The 26,504-nt window shown below is 45.1% G+C and overlaps 2 protein-coding genes across 8 annotated transcripts in view; one reads left to right on the forward strand and one right to left on the reverse strand.

Moving 5' to 3' along the window:
* PDZD2 (PDZ domain containing 2) overlaps positions 1-9,185 on the forward strand; it is a 233,036-nt gene extending 223,851 nt beyond the window's left edge. For 6 of the 7 annotated variants that reach the window (XM_077936445.1, XM_077936448.1, XM_077936444.1 and 3 more), the window contains 2 exons: positions 1,026-1,160; positions 3,698-5,493. In XM_077936445.1, the coding sequence (XP_077792571.1) occupies positions 1,026-1,160; positions 3,698-3,864 (302 nt within the window). In that variant the 3' untranslated portion in view covers positions 3,865-5,493. Of the gene's footprint in view, positions 1-1,025; positions 1,161-3,697; positions 5,494-8,410 lie in introns of those variants that run through there. The other variant, XR_013394713.1, reaches the window with a different exon arrangement.
* An 11,102-nt stretch (positions 9,186-20,287) lies between these two features.
* On the reverse strand, positions 20,288-24,701 carry PMAIP1 (phorbol-12-myristate-13-acetate-induced protein 1). Its single transcript, XM_028749117.2, has 2 exons — positions 24,515-24,701; positions 20,288-22,599 (listed from the first exon to the last, which is right to left on the reverse strand). Exons 1-2 carry the CDS (start codon positions 24,567-24,569, stop codon positions 22,487-22,489), a joined length of 168 nt encoding a protein of 55 aa, XP_028604950.1. The 5' UTR covers positions 24,570-24,701; the 3' UTR covers positions 20,288-22,486.
* Between the last annotated feature and the right edge of the window lie 1,803 nt (positions 24,702-26,504).

The following is a 26,504-nucleotide window of genomic DNA, read 5'->3' on the forward strand; positions in this document are numbered from 1 at the left end:
AAAAATATAATGTAGCGTTATTATTTTTTAAGCCTTCCCTATACAAGGCTGCCCTCAGATGTCTACTAAATGTTCTGTGGTCACTTATCTCCATGGCTTGGGGGGGTCAGATAGCTCCATACCCCCCAACATTTCTTTGATGAAAATAGGGACAACCTAAGGAAAAGCGGGACATTCTGGGATAAAATCCGAAACCAGGATGACTTCTGTAAATCCAGACTGTCTCTGGAAAACGGTGGCACTTGGAGGGTCTGTCATTGGCTGTCAGCCTGACAAGCAAGCAGCTCGTGGTAATAAAAAATACTCCAGGTTTTCGGGGGACGAAGAGCCATGGTGGGCGATGAGGGGCGTCTACACAAGGGCCCTCCAAAACCTGGAGCCAGCTGCACAGTAACTGGATGAATTCACCCCAAAGAAGAACCAATGGGTTTGGGGGTGGGCATTTATGAACTTGGATTGAGCAAGTGAAAAACTTGAGTTTTAATTTGGACTCTTTGGAACCCAAACCGCATTTTTAGATGTTCTCACAGTCGGGTCGATAGGTGCTTAGGAGTTCCAGGCCACGTCAAACCCATGTGGAGCTGAACTGGTCGGTTTCCACTTAGACCAACTGGAAATCAGATCAGGTCTCTCAGATGCCGGTTTGCAAGTAATGTAGTGAATATGAGCATTTTGGAGCCTCGCTCCCAGAGACAAAAGTATTTGGATTTACACACATTCTTGCAATCCAAGATCAAACCATTCCAGCAAAATAGCTGGAGCTCCATGCCAATTGCCAGAAAGAATCCCAACGTTGCGTCCAACAGTTTCGCAATTCCAAGGAATGGAAATAACACAGGGTATGAGAGACTGTGAATGATCTTTTATGCCTCCCATGGGGCTGGGAAATAAGGAGACTTATTTCTTAAAGACTACCTCATGCATTCCCTTTTGGCCTGACCTCCCTGTCCTGGTGGCAACCCAAAACTTGGACATTAGAACAAAGCAGAGTTAATGTTCTTTACATGTTTCCCTCCACCCCAAAGGTACAAATGGAGAGCTGGGCGAAGCCATTTGTGTTGAACTTCTGAAGACTTCTGCTGGCTTGGGATTCAGCCTGGATGGGGGGAAAGCTTCAATCTCAGGAGACAGACCTTTGCTCATCAAGAGGATTTTTAAAGGTACTTGGAAAACCGCTTTCCAAAGTTTCTGTTTTCTTTTCAGTAGGCATAGTCTTGCCTCGCTTTTCAGAGGGGAGGAACAATACCTTCCGCAATCAGCTGCGTACGGTTGCTCTGAGGCTCCGCTTTTGTTTCCAGACAGACAGCTAAACTGACACGTGCAGCAATCCCATACAAACTTACTTGGGAGTAAATCCCACTGAAGTCAAATGTAGAGTAGGCATGCATATGATTTCTTCATCAATCAGATAATAATAATAATAATAATAATAATAATAATAATAATAATAATAATAATAATTTTATTTATACCCCGCCCTTCCCGGTTCAGAAAACTGGGCTCAGGGCGACTAACAACAAATTTAAAACACTTAATTGTGATAAAACAAAAAACATCATAAAATACAGTATAAAAGCGCAAATAACAATAAATTCAAAAATCAAAAATCAATTTAGGGGGGAAATCCTTCCAATAAACATTAGATGATCACCAGGGCTAGCTGGCTAAATTAGTCCTATTTGGGCCAGTGAGAAGGCCAGGGGAGAATTAGCTGTGGGATCCCAGAGCGGGTAAAAGGGGAGGGGGAGGGAAGGTTAATAAAAGATCAGGCTAAATTCAGATTGAAAGCCAGGTGGAATAGCTCTGTCTTACAGGCCCTGTGGAAGGAAGTTAAATCCTGCAGAGCCCTGGTCTCATGGGACAGAGCATTCCACCAGGTCGGAGCCATCACTGAGAAGGCCCTGGCCCTGGTGGAGGATAATCTGACTTCCTTAGGGCCCGGGACCTCTAAACTATGATTATTCATGGACCTTAAGGTTCTCTGCGGGGCATACCAGGAGAGGCGGTCCCGTAAATACGAGGGCCCTAAGCCACAAAACAGTGGAACAGACTCCCTCGGGATGTTGTGGGCTCTCCTCCCTTGGAGGTTTTTGAGCAGAGGCTGGATGGCCATCTGTCATGGATGCTTTGGTTGAGATTCCTGCGTTGCAGGGCATTGGATTACTTTGCCCTCAGGGTCCCTTCCAACTCTACAATTCTATGATTCTGTGAAATTAAGTGATATAACATAATCCATGGAAATCAGCAGCTGAGTCAGAGAAAGGAGATGTAAACAAACGAGGTGTGGAATTACCTGTACTACCTGCAAAAAACAAACAGTGGGCAGTTGTACCCTCAACCAGCGCTTGGCAGCAATCCTCACCACGCTAGTAAAAATATAAATGAAAAATATAAATGAAAGCACCGCCGCCTGCTGCAGCTGCCAGTAAACTTGCCTGAGAGTGGTAGACACTGGGGTGGCATGGGGGCCAAGATAACTGGTCTCTTTAAACCTGTTTCTGGAATTTCTTCCCTGGAGAAGCGGGTGATGGCTGGCAGGGGGGAGGAGTGAGGTGGGAGCAAGCCATTTCAGGTTTGACTCACCTCAAAGCAGAGCTGCACCAAACTCAAAGCAGGTTGATACATTCAAGCAGGGACAGGCTGGAATTTTTGGTCCTCCTTTCCTTTCAGTTACTCGCTGGGTACTTTCAGTTACTCCTGGCTGGGCTTCTTTGCTGCCCTTGGAACATTTTTCATTCAACTTGAAAGTTGTCTCCCTTTTCCCTGCCTGGCCTTAGGCAAGTCCCTGTCTTTAAGACGCAGTTCCTGCTTTGGAAACTGGGGATAAAAGAGGCTAGCCTTGGACGTTTCCTGTGGATGTGGACTGCAGCACACTTTGCAACTTTAGAATAAGGTTACCTGATTTTTTTTCAATAAATCTGGGGACACTTTTCAACTTCAATGGATTTTGTATGGGGTGTTGTTGTTGTTGTTAAGTCGTTTAGTTGTGTCCAACTCTTCATGACCCCATGGACCAGAGCACGTCAGGGACTTCTGTCTTCCACTGCCTCCCGCAGTTTGGTCAAACTCATGTTAGTAGCTTCGAGAACACTATCCAACCATCTCGTCCTCTGTCGTCCCCTTCTATCTTTCCCAACATCAGGGTCTTTTCCAGGGAGTCTTCTCTTCCCATGAGGTGGCCAAAGTATTGGAGCCTCAGCTTCAGGATCTGTCCTTCCAGTGAGCACTCAGGGCTGATTTCCTTAAGAATGGATAGGTTTGATCTTCTTGCAGTCCATGGGACTCTCAAGAGACTCCTCCAGCACCATAATTCAAAAGCATCAATTCTTTGGCCATCAGCCTTCTTTATGGTCCAGCTCTCACTTCCATACATCACTACTGGGAAAACCATAGCTTTAACTATACGGACTTTTGTTGGCAAGGTGATGTCTCTGCTTTTTAAGATGCTGTCTAGGTTTGTCATTGCTTTTCTCCCAAGAAGCAGGCATGTAAATCCAGGGACTGTCCCTGGGAAACGGGGACGTCCTGAAGTCCACTATAGTCTCAGGAACCACAGTGAACTTCTGCTATTGGGCAAATTGCAACGGAATTTTACTGCAGAGCTGAGTCTTGGAAATCAAAACTGAATTGTGTTTGAATGTGAGGTTCTTCTGCACTGCGGCTCTTTGGTCCTGACTTTTATTTCTTTCCCCAACAGGTGGCGCTGCAGAACAAGCAGGAAAACTGGAAGCCGGCGATGAAATCCTGGCCATTGGTGGGAAATCCTTACTTGGACTCATGCATTACGATGCTTGGAACATCATTAAATCTGTCCCGGAGGGACCTGTCCAATTGCTTATCAGAAAGCATCAGCCTCCAGTATGATGGGCATTGAAACTTGTTAACCTAAACTTACCTTTGTGGCACATCCTTCCAGGTTGTGTGTGATGGAACCATTACAAACACATTGCAAGTGCTGAGCCTTGTTGATTCAGTGGCGTTGTTCTGTGTCAGACTGCTAAAATCAGCCAAGGAACATCAAGATACGTGAGCCAAGAACGTATCCCAGCGAATGCACCAGTGTTTTATAAATGGCATCATTTCCTCCACCACCACTAACCCCAGTATTATTATTATTATTATTGGCTGCATGGACTTCTGTTGATCTGAATCTCCTTCCTGTCTTCCTCAAGACCAGCTCATCAGTCACCAGTTTGGAGCTGCACCGAAGCAAAGCTGTTGAAAACAGTCTTGGAATCTGTTTTCAATGCAAGCTCCGATCTGCCTGGGATTACATGAAGTGAAAAAGACTGCCACGGAGCACGTGCAGAGTGCAGCTGCCGCATTGCCTGGACAACCCCCGACCAAGCTCACATGTCTGGGTGGACTATGGGTGGAAGTCAGGTTGCTTGACTGCAAAACAAACCTATCATTTTATCAATTAATTGCTGCACTTTTGGATTCACTTCATAGATGGTGCAATAAACGGTACTTTGCATAGGTTGCATGGGAAAGCTTGGCAGAATACAATTTGCAATATGATTTGTATCTGGTTTCTTCCTGCTACGGTTAAAGGATTCGAATGTCCCCTTTGGGTCCACCCAACTATTACTTGGAAAAATGGTTCTCAACGCTCTAGGGAGACGGCCTGTGGCTCTCTGAGGAAATACCAGGATGTGGTCTCAAGGCACATGAAGCTACTGTCATGCTGCAGCTAAGCAGGTCTGGGGTCTGGGGACTGCTTGGGTGCGTGACCAGCTGGCAACAGCATCATTTTGGGTTCCATGTCTAAAGAAAGACATGGCGTTCGTGTGTAAGGAAATAAGTGATACACGTAGTTTAGCTTCCAGATTCAGTTGCTGGCATTTGCCAGTTGCAAGGATTTTGGGTGCCACAGTCTCTGGACAACTGTGCCTGGGACCCTGGGGAGTTTCTGCCAGTCTGAGAAAGCAGTGCTGGGGCTATATGGACCAACAATCTGATTTTGGTATGAGGAAGTTCCATATGTTCATATAGGAGCCACAAGCCATGAAGGCATTTCAAGCTTAAGTGACAATCTCTGCCTCACTTTCCTTGCTAAGCTGCTGGAGTTTCACTCAGTGCTCAAAGAACAACAGACAACACAACTTTTATAACTGGTAAACTATTTATTGGGAAAGCGTACAGTACTTTAGCAAGTTTGGGTAATGTTTTAAAAAGTCAAGATGGTGAATTGTGTGTCTGTCCTGGGTATTTTTACACTTAGCAAGCTAGGGGGTGGTATTCAACTAAGTTTTCCTCAAGAGTAGGCCCGCTGAAATGACTGGGCTCAATTTAGCTATGTTTATGTTAGTGGGCGTACTCTGACTAAAACTTAGTCAAATAGCACCCTAACAGACGAAACCTGCCCTGTTTTTTGTGGCAACAGGGATTTTGTAGCTGTACCACGTTGTTTTGATTTCAGCTGACTTGTGGGTCAAGCATTTGTCTATTAAAAATGGGAGAATGTTTGAGACAATCTCCCTGTTCTTTTAAGTGGTGTTTCTTTGAGTGTTCCTCCTCAAAATTGCTTGAAGCAAGCATATAATTTTTTTTAAAAAAAGATGCATTTATAGAGTTTTCAAAAACAACAGCATAAAGACAAACAATGAAAAAAGCAAAGAACAATTGGGTTTAAAACCAGAACTACAAGTGTGGTGTGGTTTTTTTCCCACCATAGAAGTGAGAATTCTTGGGTGGGGGGTGGTGGTTCTGAATACTTATATGAATGCTTTCAGCTCTTAGGATTAAGCCACTATAACTCCATTCACACTGGAGAAAGCCACAGAAAGCAATATGTCTAGGGAGAAAATGTTCCAGACAATTGGTGGTTTTCTAGAAGAACACACCATAAATTGTATTCTTTCAGTATTCAGAGCTTATGATCCTAGTTTTCAAACCTATTGGCCTCTAATTAGATAGCTAGAAAGTAGATGGTCTGGTTTTTGGAAGAATTGGAACTCCCGCCATGGTAAATTTTCTCCTTATCAAGGATGGGAAAACTCAGCCCTGTATGTGGCCCTCAGAGCCTCTCTCTGTCTGGCCCTTGGGAATCTCCTCAGGCCACAACCCATCCCCAGCTACACTCCCCTACTGGCCCTAACTGGAATGTTTTTGCCTGGCTGAAAAGAATTGCATTAACAAGTACTTTCTGGGGTGAAGTCACTGGAAGGATAGGCCCCCAGAGTTTGGATAACTGGAAGGAAACAAAAGACAAGAAAGCATTTGCATTGTGGGTGTAAATTCACCTGTAAATTCTGAGTGACCGTATTTTCTGCTGCTTCCGTTCTGAAGCGTTGGTTTTTAGTTAGGGCCAGTAGGGGAGTGTAGCTGGTTTTAAGTGGTTTTCTATACATCTATAAGCACAATTGCTGCATTTGTTGATACAGATACTGTACTGTGAAGGCACTTAAATCTCATTTCCCCAGTCGAGCCAGTAAGATCCACACGTGGAGGCAGACTTCTACATATATAGGAAATGTGGCTGTATCTGTCACTGCATCACAATGCTCGCCAGGGTTCGTTGAACTGGATATGGGCACCCCTATTCGTGTCCACCAGTTGTTGGGGTTCCTTCTCCACCACCCATGAATTTTTATGACAGATGTGTAGTTTGAAATTCTCTAAAAAAACAAACACTCCTCAGAGCATCACATGCACTGATGCTGAATATTTAATCCATACTCAAAGCACATGTCATGCTGACAGATAATTTTGATCAAAGATGGGAGATTGAGATAGTCTTTAATGTATGGGTAGGCAAACTAAGGCCTGGGGGCAGGATCCGGCCCAATCACCTTCTAAACCCGGCTCGCGGACAGTCCAGGAATCAGCGTGTTTTTACATGAGTAGAATATGTCATTTTATTTAAAATGCATCTCTGGGCATAGGAATTTGTTCTTTTTCTTTTAATATTGTCTGGCCCCCCACAAGGTCTGAGGGACAGTGGACTGGCCCTCTGCTGAAAATGTTTGCTGACCCCTGCTTTAATGTATAGATAGCAGGTGCGGTTGAAAAATACACAGGTGTCAACATAATTTCCTTGAGAAATTAGTTTGGGGAAGCCTTTGCCCTGAAAGACGGCATATAAATCATACTGGAGATCAAATTTATTAAATAATAGTTTGCTCTTTAAATTGCTGTGTTAGCGTCAGGGATTGCCTTAAATTGCTGTGTCAATGTCAGGGGATATAGAGTCAAAATTCCAGAAGGAGACAATGCTTCATTCTTTCTTTTAAAAAGACAAACATCTTCAGTATTTGTGATGGGAGAGAGAGAGTCTGTCTCAGGCCATTCCAGCCTTACTCTGTGTGGTTTTATTTTATGTATTTATCTGAATACATACATTTGCCAGAATGGCATCAGGCAGGCGATGCATTCGAGTCTTGCATGTTTTCTCCGTTATGACTCTTGAGGCGGAAAATAGACTTTGAGTAGAGCTTAATTTCATTCCCCTTGAAGCAAAATGAAACCAAGCAAGCCTCAGGGAGAGCTCTGTGCAAGTTGTAAATCTTACACACTGCTTGGTGAACATTGGTACCATCCCTATATGTATAGAAAGCATACCAGGGATCTGGTCCCTTATTATGGTCTGGCGTACATATGTGATGACTAGCAAAGGGGCAGCAAGTTGCATTAGCAAGGATGTTGTAGAAATATTGCAGATCTTCTTATTGCCTCTCTTCAGTCTCCTATGCCCTTCTGTCATCTTCCTGTCGCTCCCAGGCCCCATTGAGTAACCCCAATCTCTTGACACCACCTCCTGCTCCAATCAGGTGCCTACCTTCCATTTCCTTGACAATGTCAGCATGTGAAGCAGAGGAGTTGCCAAAGAGATGGAACCTAGGAGATCTGGAGATACAGATCTTTACACTATTGATATTTTCCAAACAGCTAAACCATTGCAATGGGCTTCTTCTCAGAATTGTCACTTTCCCCCACCTCAGTCCTTAAGGTTTATTCAAACACCTCCTCCATAATCGATATGCATTTAAATTAGGAAGGTGTTACATATGAGGTTTCACCAACAGGAATTTGATGTTCATCCAGAAATTGAGGCATAATATCTTATAATTTTGGAAACGTTTCTTTGGGAGTATGAGCGATTTCAAGAGCGTTACTCAGAAAATAGTCAAACTGTTTACATACCATCTTGCATTTCCTGTCTGTTGTTATATAAAAGCCTACACTAAACAAGAGGATTACGTAATAAAATGCTGACTGAGATTTAGAAGTTATGATTAATTAAATTTCTATGCTGATCCGTTTAACTTGTTCTAGATATAAATGACTTGTTACTGTTGAGCTTTTAACTCGATGTCATAATACTTTTTGATGGGTTGTAAAAATCTCTGGATGGTGTTTTTTTTCCCCAATTCAAGCAAGCTGAAATGAGTATTTCATTATTTCTCAGAAGCCGTGTGGAATACACATTCTTCATGCCATAGGAAACCTGCCTTCTGATGAACCAGTTTCGCAAGGGAAGAATTAATCAGATGCTACAAATCTTCATCTTTTACAAAGATAACAAAATTGATTTGTACAGTACATGAAAATAAAGGTGAAAGATGTAAGAAACCAAAATCACAGCCCTGGTCACACAAAGCAACAAATGTGATGGCAAACCTGTTTCTGGATTCTACCGCTTTAGACTGCAGCTGGGAAGGTCGTATGACTGATCGCTCTTCCATACAAAAATATTCCCTGCAGGTAGAAATGTAGATGTCAAGCAAGAAGTGTGCTAGCCTAGTCATCTCTCTGACATCTTATTTTTCTACTTACAGAGGTTTTTGAGGCATTTGGCAGTGTGATTCCCCACCCACCCACAGTCTGAAATAGTCCCATCTAGACACAGGTTTATCACCTCCTCTGTTTTCTGGTGGGAAAGAGACCACAATTTTTATCTACATTTGTGTGGGGTGTTTGTGTGTGGTTTTTTTTAAAGTGTAACACACGATTGTATGATATTGTATATTGGCACCATTATTTATATAAATATATCATTCATGTTGCGAACATTTTTAAAATGCCTTGTTGTAATAAGAGAAGTGCAATAATAGGAAATAGAGTACATTTTCCAGAACTTGCTTTGCTCCCTTTATGTAAATCGGCATCTCAGCAAATCCTTCTCTTCCCCCTCACCCCATTTTTTTAGTGGTTTTTTGAAAATAAACATGACGCTTACTATTTCTGTAGGTATTTTTTCTTTATATGTGTTGAAATACGATTTAAAATGTGCTGTAAGTTTGTAATATGTTGTTTGCCTCATAGGCTGGAGAGATTGCGGGGTCACACCAAAGTACCTCTGTGCGCCCAATCTTATTCTGATAAGTGGCAAGGAAATTTATTGTCTGAATTATCCTGTAGACATATGCTCATTCGTGTATCATTTCGACCGCTTATGGCAGAGGATATGCTCCTTTCGTGCTTTTACATCAGCTATTCCCAGCCCTGTTCAGATATCTTCAGCTACCGGCCCCACCAACTCTAGTCAGCGTGATGGTCAGGGATGATGGGAGTTGTAGTCCAAAACATCAGGAGAGCACCAGATTGAGAAATACTTTTTGGCATCGCCATATTTCCTTCACCAGCCAAGCCTGCAATCCAATTGTCTGAATGAGGACGTGCCTTTTGCACTAGGGACCAGTGGCGTAGCGTGGGGGGTGCAGGGGGGCCCGGCCGCACCGGGCGCAACATCTGGGGTTAGGGCAAATCCACGGGTTAGGGGGCGCAAATCCATGGGTTAGGGGGCGCAAATTACTTGCCTTGCCCCGGGTGCTGACAACCCACGCTACGCCACTGCTAGGGACCAAACCATCTGGCATCACCTGGCCTTGGCTGGTGTGGGGTCTTCTGGTGTAGGGCAGTGCTGAGCCCCCCCCCCAAAATGAGTCCACCACCATTTGGTCACTTTCACCCCTGTCCCTTCCCTTGCCGTCTTCCTCTAAAGCCAACCTATACAGGTACCAAAAGAGAGAGGGCAAGACAAGTAGAGACACCTTCTCCTTGCTTACTGTTTTCTCACTGAGGTTAGGTAAACAGACAATGAATACATTCATCAAAATAAACCATGGTTTAGTGTGACGTGCATGAACCGCTACAGGCCTTGGGCTTGCATACTCCTCAACTTAGCCCCCTACACAGCCAAGACACTGAGTTTGGAAGCTTCCACCTGTGGTTAACCACAATTCAGCAGTTTGTCTGAGCTCCAAACTAACTATGGTTAGGTTCAACCCATGTTTCGTGGGAGGGGCCGTTATTGGTTTGTTTTTGTCTTATTTTGTATTCTCGTGTTGTGAAATAGAATGTTCACTCCCACGACCGTAAAGATGTTCCATGCAGTAGCTGCATAAATCCCATTCATTTAGAAAGTGAGCACTGAAGGAGCAAAGGCTAAGTTCTCACTCTTAATGTCTTGCTGTTTTTCTTTCCGGTGGAGAATACGAAACACAGAATAATAATCCAGAACGACGAAAATACTCAAACACATAGAATGAGGAAATCTAGACCATTTAACATCCAGTTAATACCCACCTAACCCACACATGATAGGAAATAAGAAAGATATTGGAGTAGTTATTACAATATGATGTTCATGCATTACTGCATCTGAACAACCTATATTAACATATTTATTCCCAGGGATTCTGGTAACCACAAAGGACTTGGGATAATGTGGATCAATTGCATGCTCATAGCTTGGGCTCATTTCTACTCAAAGGGGGGTCTCTGTCTAAACTTACAAGCTTCAAAGATTTTGTACTATTTTTACAGGAAGAATGCAATCATCTGCAGATGGCTTAGAAGAGTACATCCAGCTGTGCAAATCTGGAGTGCAGATGTTTCTGTTTTTGGATTTGATAGTGTTCAAAGGCATAGATATATTGGTGGAAGATGCTGCTCCTTATTGGGGTCTTAAATCCAGCTATGGGGGCAATTTTTGCTTGTATTCTTTCTGGTTGTGTGTGTCTCTCTCGTGCTCAGCAGTGCTCAGGACTGAGCTGAAACAAAATAGCCCGGTTGCTTAAGAAAAAGCCAAAATGACAGTCACTACCTTTTTCCCTTTTCTACAAATCTGTGTTCAAGTTCAGTGTTGTTTCTGAGCCTATGAGAAAGACACAGGTTTCCATGTGTGTTTTAAAAGTCACAATGTGATTCCCAGCCCACCACACCCTCTCATCTCTTCTTGGAATCAGCTGAAAAGTCATTTGTGGTTGTGTTAATTTCAGTTTCCTTTTCCATTTAAGGAAAGGAAGAAGAGGAAACCGTCAAGTTCTGTTCTTTTGACTCATTCTGTTCATGAGATGCCACATTCAGCTGCCTTTTACCCTGCCCCAGTCTAAAGGTTGAATGGTAAAAGTATTATTGGACTGTACCACTTCAGACCGGCAGTGGTACATGTTTGAAAGCCCCTCCCAAGGGAAAACCCATCTCTACACTAGAGTAGCCATATGTCCTACTTTAAAGAAGACACATCTCTACTTGACGCACTGTCAGAGCGCAGTCCTCTATTTGAAAGTGTTCTCCATTTGGACTTCTGTCCTGTCCAAGTCTGAGAGATATATATATATACACAGTGGTACCTCGGAATGCGAACGGGATCCGTTCCGGAGCCCTGTTCGCATCCTGAATAGAATGTAAGACGCGACAGCTTGTCTGCACGTGTGTGGGTCGCGTTTTGCCGCTTCCACGCATGCACTTGACATCATTTTGAGCGTCTACGCATGCGCATGCGGTGAAACCCAGAAGTAACACGCTCCTTTACTTCCGGGTTGCCGCAGAGCGCAACCCGAAAGCACTCAACCTGAAGCACATTCAACCCGAGGTATGACTGTGTGTGTATGTGTGTGTGTGTGTGTATCACAATATAGGGAGAATTGCATGTCAACTTGGACAGGAAACTGGGCAAGCCCACAGGATATCTGGTGCCAGAGACTGGACTGAACAGGAAGAATGGGAAACGAGCCCTCGCTCTGATTGGCTAATCTCAGAAGAGGAGGAGGAGTGGGAAGTTTCTCCCTCCTTGTCTCCAGCAGTTTCAGGAGGAGAGGGAGACAGGGATGACGTACAGCTGAATGAGGAATTGCCTAGTTACGTGATAGTAGAGGAAGAGGGGGGAGTTAGAGAGCAGACAGCAGAGACCTCCCTGGAGAATATGAGAGACCCTCCTAGTTCAAGGGCTTGCAGGTCCCTCCGCATTCAAAAGCAGAGGATGTGACTCCTGTGACTTCCTGTATGTTTCCAGGATGTTGTGGGAGATGGAAGAGGAGGGACTCAGAGTAGCCAACATCTCTTATGTGCAGAGACCTGGATCTTTTGTCTTGCAACCAGATGACTGAATAAAAAGCCATAAAATACGAACTGTTTGTTTGTCTTTACTCTGAGGCTACCGGGGGAGGAGGGGATATTCCACACCTGACACCTGGTCACAGTTGTCCCCTTTACTGTTATTTAAACTACAAAAATTATTTCTAAACTAGCATCTATGCAGAGAAGTAGCACAAACAGGTTTTATGCAAATCTGTGTTCTCTTTTGAGGAGCCTTTGTTTTCCTTTTTTTGCCATCCTGCTTACACAGAGGTAACATATATCAGAAGGAAAGCTCAGCTAGAACCCACGTCTGATATTTAACTTTTTATATATGGAGGGGTTTGTTTGGGTTTTGTCCCCTTAGGCACACAGAACGTAGGAACTATAGCTAAAGCCATAGAAGACAGAATCAGGATTCAAGATGACCTTAACAGATTGGAGAACTGGTCCAAAAGTAAAAGAGAAAAGAAACAATAATTCCAATAGGGACCAATGCCAGGTTCTGCACTTGGACAGGAAGAACCAACTGCACAAATATAAGATGGGGAACACCTGGATTGCTAGTAATACATGTGAAAAGGATCTTGTGGTTTTAGTAGACCATAAGCTTAACATGAGAGAACAGTGTGATGCAGCAGCAAAAAAGGCTAATGCTATTTTAGGCTGCATCAACAGAAGTACAGTGTCCAGATCAAGGATGCTATACTTCTGCATAGGTTAGACAAAATCCTGGGGTATTGTGTCCAGCTCTGGGAGCCACAATTTAAGAAGGATATTGACAGGCTGGAACATGTGCAGAGGAGGGTACTAAGATGATCAAGGATCTGGAAACTAAGCCTTATGAGGAATAGTTGAAGGAGCTGGGTAGGTTTAGCCTGGAAAAGAAGAGACTCAGAGGAGATATGATAGCCATCTTAAAATAACTCGAGGGTTGTCACATGGAAGAGGGAACAAGCATATTTTCTCCTGCTCCGGAGGGTAGGACTCGAACCAATAGCTTCAAGTTACAAGAAGTGAGATTCTGTCTGACTAAACATCAAGAAGAACTTTCTGACAGGAACAGCTGTTCGGCAGTGGAGCAGTCTCCCTCAGGCGGTAGTGAGTGGGTACTCCTTCCTTGAGATTGGTTGGTCATCTGTCCAGGGGTGAAGGAAGGGGGCTGTGGCGGGCAGTGGCGTAGCGTGGGGGGTGCAGGGGGGCCGGCCGCACCGGGCGCAACATCTGGGGGTTAGGGTTAGGGGGCGCAAATCCACAGGTTAGGGGGCGCAAATCCACGGGTTAGGGGGTGCAAATTACTTGCCTTGCCCCGGGTGCTGACAACCCACGCTACGCCACTGGTGGCGGGTCGCCCCGGGTGTCACCACTGAGGGCGTGACAAAATGCCAGTCAGCAATCACCATGGGGCTTGCAGCGCGCACGAGCCACACGTCTCTCCTGGGAGTGACGCGGTGGCTTGGGCGCCTGCAGGCTCGTGCGCACTGCCCCAAACGGTCCGCCCACCGCCTCCCCCTCAGCTGTAGGGTGGCTGAGTGGGAGAAGGCAGGCAGACTCTTCGGAGACCCGCGGAGTGTCCTGCCCAGACTGGCCCCGCCCGACGGACGGCTGGCCCCACCCCTGGGCGCAGGGCACCCGTGCCGCCCCAGGTGCCCAATTGGCTTGTTCCGCCGCTGCATCTGTCATGAGACAATCGTAGAGATTCCTGCATTGCAGGGGGTTGGACTAGATGATCTTTGAGATCCCTTCCAACACTACAATTCTATGAGGCTATGATTGGTCCATCTCATTCAGTATTGTCTACACTGACTGACAGCAGCTTCGCAGGGTTTGGGATAAGTCGCATTCCCAGCCCTGCTTGGAAGTGGTGTTAGGAATTGAACCCGGGGCCTTCTGTATGCCAAGCAGTGCTACAGACCTCCCCTCCCCCCCCCCAAATTTTTTTTATTGATTTTCCACATTTATCACAAAAATAACAAAACACACCACAAAGAAAAACATTACACTACAATAAACTAGACACAAAGAAAAATTATTTCTTCAAATACCTAATTCTCATTACATTGATAACTGACTTCCTCAAATCCCCTCTAACTGAATTTCATTATATCACCTATATAACAGTTCTCTAAATTCATATTTCTGATAATATTGACTCCTTTCATTTACTAACCTCTTCTCCTTTATTAATATTTTAATCCTTAATATTTACTATAACACATTCTTATTCTACCCCTAAGCCTATTTATTATTTCCAAGAATTTCCCATTTATCACAATATTTAGCTAAATATTCTTTAAATTTCTTCCAATCCTCTTGTATCTCCTCTTCTTTCTGGTCGCGGATTCTTCCAGTCAGGTCGGCCAGCTCCAAAAAATCCAACATCTAGAAGACCTCCTCTTCTTGCGCCCCACCCTGTGTTTTCCCCTGCAGCCCATCTTTTCATACAGAGGCTCATTCTGTCATATAGTTATCATCTGAAGCCTGAAGTGGTACAATCCAGGAGCAGTTTAATCATGTGGTCTTACCATCTAGCCCAAGCAGTTATCTATTTAGACGGAAGTTACACTGGTAATTTCCCAACAACAAACTTTCACTATCACAAATCCGATACAAGCTCAAACTGTCAGTTTTAATTTCTCTCCAGTCTATTCTGACTTTGGTCACAATTACCCTTTTGCCTCACCCTGCCTGCTACACATGTAAATCATTAAAGCCACTCCCCATGCAGCAAGAGGCAGACTTTACCATGTGCGTTGCAAGACTCCAGTGTAGCAAAAACCACAACAGTCCCTCGCCAGTTCCTATTGGCTGCTTGGACTAACAGAAACCAGATAGGAGGAAGCAACCTGTGTTTTGGAACTGCCAGTCCTATTGGCTGCAAGGACCAGGAGAGCACCAACCAAGTTGAAGCATCACGTCGATTAGCATATGGAGAACATCTGAAATGAGGCAAGGCTGGTACTAAACAGGAATGTTTGTTCTTGTAAACATGAATCACATCAAGAACACAGTTTGCTAAAATCTATGTTAGAGTCAGTGGGATTCCTGTCATCTTGTCCTCTCCAAAAGAGTCTTTCTAAACATAGGTGCTTGGCTTAAAACGTTTAGTTTTAAGATCTGATCTTTCAGCAAATAGTATTTTGGAAACATTTTATAGAAAGGGTCCCAGGGCATAATCTGTAGTGGAAGAACATGAAACTGTATCTCCAACTTATATGTCTGGATCCTCTGAAGTTACACAAGGCTGGGGCTGCTTAGTGCCTAAATGGAGAACTTGCTGGATCCCTAAGTAATGCCACCTCGTGTTCTAATATGGATATAAATTCAACAATTGAGAAGTTAAAAGCCTAGGCAAGATTACCTAGATCTCAAGTATTTGGCCAGCTCTAACTGTGTTGCCACTGACTTGACAAAAATGCGGGTTGGGGGATACGCAGGGCAGAGGCGCACGATCTAAGCACAGTTGCATGTCTGTACACAATTTACTGGAAATGAACTCAATTGAACATGATAGTATCTGTTGTTTTGCATCTGTCTGTCTTGAGAGACACCGGACTGTGCCTCTAGGGGTGAAGTTAAACTGTTGCATTAGCAGCACTCCTCAGGACACAAGCCTGGGCAGTGTGTATGGAGGTCCTGTGCTGCCCAGACTCCCATCTCAGCCTCACTGATGTGGTCCAAAGGAAAGCAGAGCAATATGTCTGGCACCAATATATCTGCATGAGTTGCTGGAAGGAGGCGTACAAGATGCCATCCAACCATCTTAGGGACTCCACTCGGGATTTGTGTAGGGTTTCCTCCATTGTGTTTTCTCCTGCCAAAGATATCGCTCAAGACAGCAGAGGTTAAGCACCAGAGCTTTCCTTCTTTTAGACAGGCCTCCTTTCTATTTTGTTATTTGTTATTTACTGTCTTATTTCCTCCCAAATATTCTATACAAAACACCCACCCACACAAACACAGAAAATAATAATAATGAAAATAATGAAAATAAATATTTTCCCCCTTTTATCTTACAAAATCTTTTCTTCATGTTGACTTCCTGTCAAGTCCCTTCGCATATGTTTTATCTTACAATTGAATGTACACAAAACGATAGGCCCCCTTTCTAGGTTGACGAGCCCCATTTGCCCCTCACTTCCCTGTACAGCACATGCAGAAACCGCCTTCTGGATGGTTGGATCCACTATTAGTCTTGTCCACTCAATCTCCTGGAGCCTGTCTTCACAAGCAGGTGAATTCTCTAAGTCACTGAAAGTTTGACACCCACCAGCTACCCTCACCTGGTTTAGCTGGCCAGTGGAAGCCGTTCCTGGGATGTGGCCGCTATTGCATGTTGACAGCTTCTAGGAGTCACAGCTGAGTGAGAACTGTGTTCAGGGTGGGGACCAAAGGTGGGCAAACTACCCCAGAAGGAGCACAATGTGTCCTTACACCCCACTGTGGAATCTTTCTCTCTGTAAACATGCGTAGGATTCTTTAAAAGGTAAAGGACCCCTGGACGGTTAAGTCCAGTCAAAGGCGACTAGGGGGTTGTGGTGCTCATTTTGCTTTCAGGCTGAGCAAACCAGCGTTTGTCCACAGACAGCTTTCTGGGTCATGTGGTCAGCATGACTAAACTGCTTCTGGCACAACGGAACACTGTGACGGAAGCTAGTGCGCACTGATATGTCGTTTACCTTCCCACCACAGCAGTACCTATTTATCTACTTGCACTGGTGTGCTTTTGAACTGCTGGGTTGGCAGGAGCTGGGACAGAGCAAGAGGAGCTCACTGTGTCATGGGGATTCGAACCTCCGACCTTCTGATCGGCAAGCTCAAGAGGCTCAGTGGTTTAGACCACAGCGCCACCCATGTCCCATGTATAGGATTCTACTGTGAGTCCTATTTATTTCTATGGGAGAACTTTAACCATCAGCAAACATGGCTTAACTCTCCCCATCAAATGAATGAAGTTTCAAAAAAGGTCTCCGTGCTGCCTGGATCATCCTGATTGTTTTGCCTTTGTGGGGAGCCAGGGAATTCCCAAATCTGTTTTCCCTTTAAAGGAGCAATGTGCCACTTCTCTGCCTGTAAGGGCTAGGCAAATTAAGTGCTTGAGCCTGAGCTGTGCCAGGCACAAGCTTGCTCATAAAGTCCAAAGGTTCCTAAAGCAGCCAGATATTTTTAGCTGGCGGGAAAATGGAGTCCTGCTTCCTGGTCAGGTGTTTGCTTCAGGGAGCTGTGCAGATTGAAAGTAAGTGCTGAGTGACGAATTGTTTTTCTCCAGCTTGACATGCAAGCCACTAGCCTGTTGAGAAGATGGAGGCTTGGATTTACAAAGCAGTAGGATTCCCCGCTTGGCAAGAGGGAAAACAGTGGTCCAACTATGTACAGTTTGCTAGACTTAGGCAAAAAATTCACAACCCTCCTACAAAACAACCCTGTATAATATACACCCAGGAACTCTTGATTGCTCCCAATTGTATTCAGTCCCTGCTATAAGAAGTGCAACTGAATAAGTTGTGGAACTTAAATGGCCCTGAATTCAAGCTTTTCCCAAGGCTTAATGTGCCCTCCTGATCATTCCTTTACAGCCATGGCTTTACCTTTTCTGAATTTTATGCTATGTGACGTCAGGTGATGGACAGGTGCACAGCATCCCCTACCGCTGGGGGAGGTGGGTGGATGGCGAGACTTGCGGCGGTGCCTCAGCCTGAGAAAGTGTGTGTGCATCTCCCGCCATTGCTCTATAGCTCTGTCCGGTGGCAGCAGCAGCAGCGCTGCATGGAGGCACCAGTTAGGGGGTGCAATACTTTCCTTGCCCTGGGCACTGGCAACCCATGATACGCCACTGCCCAAGAGAGCCTAAGGAAGTGGCCTCTCAGATATTTGGGGACTGAGTCATTAAGGGCTTTAAACCCTAATGTGAGCACCTTGAATTGGGTCCCTTGGCTTGTTATAGCAATAGGAGACATTTGCATTAACTGGAAAAGGATGTGGTTTGCAGTAGGCAACCTTAACAACATCTACCCTCCTATTTTCACCCGCCTTGATAGATAAAATGGTCTCTGATAAACAACACGATTGCATCCGCCCCGGAGCACAGTGGAAAGGTCTTCGGCAGGGTGATGACAAACATGCAGGTGTGCCAAAGAAACAGGTGAAGCCGACTCAGGCACAACTTTACCTTATACAAGGAAACTGGTAATTCCAGACTACACTGCCTGCTGAATAGTCACTGCCGAGGTCAATGACCTTCTTCTTGAAGACTGAAGGAGGCATGAGTCACACCTTAAGCTTTAGGGTTGCTGAGAGATCCAGGAATAAAACCCACAATGGATTGTGCGGCTTTCCCCACCTCTTTGCATTGCAACTAATTGTCAAAAAGGCAAGGAGAGTGATGGAATCGGGAATGAAATCTGAAAGCTTCTCTGCACATGCGCCAAGATTTTGTACAGTATGCTGTTTCTACGCTGCAGCCAGGAATCTCGAGTAAGTTCCTGAAGCCAGTCAGCTTCAATGGAAAGCCAGGATTCTGGCCGAGTCAGAATTTGCCTCCATCTCTACTAGTCCTAGTTACAAAGATGGCATGCCAATCCAGTTGACTGATTGACATTATGGCCATATCATTCTGCATAGTACTTTACAGAAGAGGGCAGTGGTGCACTTGAGCCAAGACTTTAGGGTGGAGGTCCAGGGCCCCACTTGGCAGAATGAGCAGAAATCTTTCCCTCCCCTCAAGGCAACAGGGCTGCCTTGCTACATTTTGAAGGGAATACTCATAGCCATTTAAAGGGGCCTCCTAACCCCAGAAAATGGGTGTCACTGTGGGTTAAACCACAGCGCCTAGGACTTGCCGATCAGAAGGTCGGCGGTTCGAATCCCCGCAACGGGGTGAGCTCCCGTTGCTCGTTCCCAGCTCCTGCCAACCTAGCAGTTCGAAAGCACGTCAAAGTGCAAGTAGATAAATAGGAACCACTTCGGCGGGAAGGTAAACGGTGTTTCCGTGCGTTGCTCTGGTTCGCCAGAAGTGGCTTAGTCATGCTGGCCACATAACCCAGAAGCTGTACGCCGGCTCCCTCGGCCAATAAAGCGAGATGAGCGCCGCAACCCCAGAGTCGGCCACGACTGGACCTAATGGTCAGGGGTCCCTTTACCTTTACCTACCCCAGAAAAACAATTTGTAGTAGGTGAATACACATTACTATCCAAAGAGGCCATCCCAAGTAAAACCAGTTAGTTCAAAGTCTAAAATTACCAATATGACGGTACTTACTTTGGTTTGTTTCTGAAACAAACCATAGTAAAACTTCTAAACTTAATTCTCTCCTCTTAGGCAAAGATCATAAGACCACCTGGCTGGTAGCGAGATTTTGCGCCCAAATTTGTAGGCACAGATCATCCTCTGGTATAAAATAGCTTACTAGGGAAATGCTGAAGTTGCCCTTTGGGGCGCCTCAGGGTCAATGTTTTATGGTAGCCCAAATCTCAGTTGTGTGGGTGTATGTATATATTTCAATTTTAACTCATGAGCTATTGCTGCAATCTGCTCCGATTGTATATTTTATCTTTATGAATGCTGTTTTTCTTGTGTTATGTTATGTGAGCTGGTCTTTGACTGTAATAAATCAATTATTATTATCATAGTAAAACTTGAAAGCCTTGTCATCACCTCATTCACTTGCCAGAGCAAGGTGGGTCTATCAAGGAGGATCTGGAAGATGGCACTGTTGCTCCAGCTCTAAAAATAAAAAAGACCCAGAGCTTCAATTCCCTCCTCCTATTCCAGCCCGCTCTGCCCTAAATTGTGATGGAATATTGGCAATTTGCTTTTACCCTCCTTAAAATTATCTATCGGCTTGTCTACTTTACAATGTTTTAAATGCATCTCCTGATATTTTTGTCCTATTTTTAACTGCAGTTTTAAAGCTGTTATTAATTATATTTTGTACACCACGTTGGGACATATACGTGGGAGGGCAAATAATAATAAGAACAGGGATAATAATAATATAGCTGTTACAGCTTTATTGTCAACTGCAAAAGAGACATAATGTATATGTATTAAAATTCCACAGAAATTATATTCCAAAGCATTAATTTATTTTTTTTACCAAAAAAACAACAACACACACATCAAGTTCATTAACTCAGCAAGATGTCAGCACAAATATTTGTAGAAATGAAAACAAGAAGCCTGGGCAGCCCATTGTGGAAGTCAACGGATGAAACTTGTTTGCAAAGAAGCGAGACGCATGAACCAGGTTGCTTGCGAATACGACCCTTAAACACTTCGAACAAGCTATTTTGCTGTAAACAATCTTTCTGACATAAACACATATAGCTCGCAAATACACCAGCATCAAAACATTATACAAAGGGGAGAGGGATTCACCGTTGCAAAAAACAACACACATTATAAAGAAAGTCTTCTACCATAGGTTTGAAATGACACTTCGTACTTCCACAGTTATTTGTTTTCCTGAACACGTAACTCAGCCAGAATCTGGCAACATGTGCTAGATGAAAGCAATCTTAGAAAATCAAAATTTGTTGAAATGACACTTCACTCACAGAAAAAGATTTGCCAGCTTTTCATTGAGGTCAACTATTTTAGCTGTTTACACTTTTATGGAAGGCAGTCTGACGGGGGTGAAGGGGGTCCTGGCTTTGAAATATAGCGTCTTAATGATATTACTGAAGAATGTGCATTTGTTTTGGCAGGAGGATGCTAGAAAGGTATTGTATCTGAGCCATAGTTGTCATGTGCCTTTTAACCAGGGCTCAATTGCATTTCATTAACCTGCCAGGTGGAACGTGAAATAAAAATGTTGGCGACTTAATCCTGCAGTTTGTTTAATGTCAGATCTCTAGACTGGGAAATTGAAGATCTGCAGCACATTCAGACTTAAAAACCTTTTGGGTTCATTTTCATGCTGCTAGCTAGGATTTTTCTGAACGCACAAATCAAATTCTCCCACTGTAATGAATGGGAAACTCTGAGTATGAAGGGAATCCCTGCTGGCACACCTGATATCGCCTCCATCTCTGGATTGGGTTAAAGCTCTCTTTGCTAGCTCTCCCCCATTTGAAAAGCAGCTGTAACATTTCATCTTCCTGACACATTTTGAATAATATGGTTGGTTTTCTTAGCGTAAAAGAAAAAGTAGTCATATTTTTCCTCTGAAATTTAACTCTTCATTTGCTCCTTTCTTTCTACAGCTTCCTCCGTTTAAGCCTAACACTGTAAGGGAAATTGTCACATTTGTTATAAATGGGAAATTGTATTCTGTTAACTGCTAGCTAAAGTTGTACAACTCATCTTAAGAATACTGTAACTTCTCTTGAAAGGATGCTGTTAAACAGCCTCCTGGTGTGCTTTCAAACATTCACCTGAAACATTTGGTTCTAGCTGATAACCCAAAAGTAACCCATTATAGTCGCAACAAAAATAAGTAATCATACAATGTCCTACCTGTAGGACTAATATTGGTACATTGGCACTGCAGATCTACTCGATTTAGCATTGCAAATTGATAGCATTGCAGTGTAATACATTTTTTAAAAAATGAACATAATGTATTACATAGCTGAACTATACGTTTCTATGATTCTATGTAACAGCTTACATTCATTTCGCTGTAACAAACACACAAGCAAAATACTCCTTTCCCTAGTTTAGTTTAGGCTGGGATTCCAATTCCTAGGAAATGGGAATTGCAAAGAGCTGATAAACTGATTTGCACTGTCCAGAGTTTAGAGCGGAGCGGTGGTGGAATGCTGCCCGTTGGTATGCATGAAATCCCATAAATTTTCAATACAGTATAACAGCTGAGTGAATGAATTCGAGACCTATGGAAATCAGAACGTTGAACTCTGGGTTGGGGCACCCCTCCCAGATTCCTTCCTTTTCCAGTGCCCTTCACAGTTCAACATCTCCGGTAAACAGTAAATTCCAGTTCTCTCTTCTCCAGTTCCTTCCATTTGCAAGCAAACTTTCACAAACGTTTTCTGAAGAAATCATATCACAGGAGCCTTTTTTCTCCACAGGAAACTGGCTGCAGAAATGCACAGGAAACGTTTCATCTCCTCTGTCTTACGGAAGTCTCTTTTTACGACTCCACACACGTAAAGGTTGGGTCTTCTGAAACTTTCTTTCATTTCTCTCCCTCCATTTCCTTTCCTTTCCCTCAAAGCGCTCTCACGTTTCGGGGCAGAAAAGCTTTGAAATCAGGTTGAGAATCTTCTGGCGGAGGTTCCATTTGTCCCCCATCCTGCGTAGCTGCAATGCACATTCCCGTACCGCCTCCGAGTCTGTAAAAAATACGAGCACGTTGTTAGTCTCCGGCGCGGACTTCGGCTAATCATTTACTCATTTAATAAAATTTATCTAGAGCTCGACTGTAAGGAAACAACACCTTCAAAGCTGTTCATCAAAGTCTTCTAGCATTATAAGCCTGATGCCGTTTTAAATTATATGTCATAACCCATAAAACAAGAGATTTTGACCCAAACCAGGGATGCCTCCGCAGTTTGTATACTCCTGCACATGCTGGATCCTCCATTCACTTCACTGCAAGGCGATGGGAAGTGAACATTCAGTTGCTCCCATCAATGAAAGTAGCAAGAAAAACTGAGAATGCTTCCGACTCAGAATACCTACAAGTGTTTGTTTGGCCATTGTGTGCTTAAGAATGCAGAGCTGGTAAATAGGACCGTACTTCAGGCATTTTTGCAATGCTGGCTACAGAGAATTGCAAATCCGAATTTCAAAACGACAACTCAGCCCCTTTCCCTATTTTTAACAGCTTTCCCTCCCCCCACTTTTTAAAACAACACAGTGGGATAGAAGCTGGAGGCAGGACAGAGGGCCATCACCCTTTGACTTCGTGGATATTCAAATTATTCAGGGAATCAGAGCACCTGTAAACATCAGAGCTATGGCAGCGCATCTGCATTGTAAACAGACGCTCCCTGTTTAATCTCTGGCCTCTCCAGTTAAAAGGATTTCAGGTGATGAGGAAGAACCGATCTCTGCCCGAGATCCTTGACAGTAGATAGTGGATCAAATGGGCAAACCCCCAGCTACAGGGCAGATCCCTACGGTCATGCAAAGCTTCTGGTGGGATCAGCTTCCCTTTGCAGCCCTTCCCCAACTGCTTCCATAAGCTCTGACCGTTGGTTGTGGATGCTGGGGCTGGTGGGAGTTGTAGTTCAAGGCGCTGGGAGGGCATCAGAAGGCTGCTTTGTGGTCGTGGAAGTGAATGGCAATGCCTGGACAGGCAGAGTCAAGACAGTCCTTCAGGGGACTGTTGGATCGGGGCAAGTGATTGTTGCAGATACAAGGGGGGAGGGGAGCCACACAGATCATGCACTTCTAACACTGACCTGTCTAAGGAATTCTGACTGTTTTTGACATTTGTACCGGGCAACTTTTTTGAATTATGGTGCTGGAGGAGACTCTTGAAAGTCCCATGGACTGCAAGAAGATCAAACCTCTCCATTCTGAAGGAAATCAGCCCTGAGTGCTCACTGGAAGGACAGATCGTGAAGCTGAGGCTTCAATACTTTGGCCACCTCATGAGAAGAGAAGATTCCCTTGAAAAGACCCTGATGTTGGGAAAGATGGAGGGCACAAGGAGAAGGGGACGACGGAGGACAAGATGGTTGGATAGTGTTCTCGAAGCTACCAGCATGAGTTTGACCAAACTGCGGGAGGCAGTGGAAGACAGGAGTGCCTAGCCTGCTCTGGTCCATGGGGTCACAAAGAGTCAGACACGACTAAACAACTAAACAAAAACAACCGGGCAACTGGACATGAACAATAAAAACAAAGGGGGTCACGACCTTGACCTAAGTGGGGTTGCAGCTATGCCGTCAGGGCCACGGAAAATGGGAGAGATGGGAGAGAAGAGGTGCATTTAGAGTGGCTCCTTGACTTGAGACCCAGGACTGAAAAGGCCCCAAAAGACTGTGCAACGGGCAAGCCCGGGCTCCGAAATCAAGGGTGGGTGGCGTCGGGTGGGATGGACTACGTGGGCTCGGGGGTCCCTTCGGACTCTGCGATCCACTACAGAGGCGCCTCCAGCAGATCGATCGCCGCTCACCTCAAGAAGACGGCAAAACTGATCCGGTGCCTCGACGGGCTGCCGGCGGGAAGCCTGTGCCCGAGGCGGCGGCGCGCAGACGAGGCGCCGAACCGTCGTCTGGGGCCCGTCCGGCGACCTACCTGGGGGCGCGGGGTTGCGCGGCGCGCCTTTGCGCAGCGTTTTGCTCGGCATCATCTCCGGCGCAGCGAGATCCAGCGGGAGGCTTTTGTGCGACGGGCCTTCGGAGCAGCGCCGGGAGTCGACGGGGCGGACGATGCTCTCGGCTCGCTCTCTCCCGCGTTCTGCCAGCTTCACGTCCCGGCGCGCCTAGTCAAAGAGAAGGTGCCGGGGGTTTCCCCGGTGACGTGATCGCGAAGCCCCGCCCCCTTCGACGAGGCTTTCCTCGGGGAGCCAATCAGAGGCCGGGATGCCCGGGCATGCGGGGGCAAGTTGGAGGAGGGGGAGGGGGCAGCGGAGGCGGGAGGGGGCTGGGCGTGTTGGAGCCCGTCTTGGGGACCAGAGGGGGCTGGCAGATCGGGGTGGGGTGATCGGGGCGGGCAGTCGGCGGCCAACGGAATTCCTCCTGCCGGCTGCAAAAAGCTGTTTTTTTTAACTCGGGTGCGGAAGTGTAAATGTGCGGTTTATTTTAGTAAAATAAACGAGGTCGGTTTCGTTTCATCACTAGGGAAAGGAAACCACACGCTGACAATTATGAACGATGCTGCTCTCCCCATTTTCTCACGCATTTTTGCGCAAATGTTTAATTCTGACCATTTAGTGTTGGCAACTTTTAAACACACACAAACATTTTTTCCCCCCTTTATAGAAGGAACTCCGAATGGCTTAATCTGCGCATTCAGTAGGGAGTAGTCAGTCAGTTTTATTGCACATAGCCAAAGGCTGCCGCAATGTACACAGAATCATTCAACAATTAAAAGAAAATATACTGGATTGAGCCAAAAAACTTAAAACATTTATATAGGGAGTAACTCGCGCACACAGCTTGAGACAGCCTATCTCTGGTACTAGGGCGGATGTAATCGAAGCTTCAATTCCATTCCTTTCTCCTCCTTGATTATCGTGTCTGCAAATATTTGGCAAAAGGAAATCCACTGCTCTTTTACTTTTCTTTTTGAGGTGTGTGTGTGGCAGTTTCCATGTGCTCACTTCTCCTTAAATCCATCATGTTCCCTTCAAAAGGCTCATCCCTCCTGCTCTTCATGTGCATGTAGTGTTCAAAGACAACAGCCACACTGGAAACAGAAGAGACCCATCTTGCTAAGGGTCTGGTCTCATAGTTATAACGCAAGCGGTTAGAAAATCTTTAATAAAGATACATTAAAAAAAGAAGAAGAAGAACACAGACAATCGCACAGCAGCAAAATCTGGGTGAAAGGGCATGTTTGTGTCTTGTGGGAACTGAATCCAGCCTCTTTGCCCATCACCTCCTACCCATCACCTAGGAGACTGGTCCTTTCTCGCACTTTTGGAGTGCTATGAACAGGCAGCATCCTGTAAGCAGAGACTGCTGGATCAGGCCAGTTTGGCATCCTGTTCTCACGGTGGCCAACAAGCTGCCTATGGGAAACCCTCAAGCACGGCTCCAGCTCAATCACACTCTCCCCTCCTGTGGTTCCAGAAACTGGTATACAGAAACTCTGGATGCAAACGGGATCCATTTTGAAGCCCCATTTGCATCCTGAAGCAAACGCAACCCGCATCTGCGCTTGATGTCATTTTGAGCGTCTGTGCATGCGCGAGTGGCGGAACCCACGAGTAACACATTCTGTTACTTCCGGGTCGCCACGGAGCACAACCCGAAAACGCTCAACCCAAAGCTACTTTAACCTGAGGTATGACTGTACAGTGATACCTTGGTTTACGAACTTAATCTGTTCCGGAATTCCGTTCTTAAACCAAAGCGTTCTTAAACCAAAGCATACTTTCCCATAGCAGCAGGAGACTCAATTTACAAATGGAACACACTCAACAGGAAGCGAAACATGTTCTTATTCCAAGGCAAAGTTCTGAAACCAAAACACCTACTCCCTGGTTTGCAGTGCTCTTAATCCAAGTTGTTCATGAACTAAGCTGTTCCTAAACCAAGGTACCACTGTATTACTGTCTCCA

This window comes from Podarcis muralis, chromosome 11 (assembly GCF_964188315.1).
Source record: "Podarcis muralis chromosome 11, rPodMur119.hap1.1, whole genome shotgun sequence".
NCBI lineage: Eukaryota > Metazoa > Chordata > Lepidosauria > Squamata > Lacertidae > Podarcis > Podarcis muralis.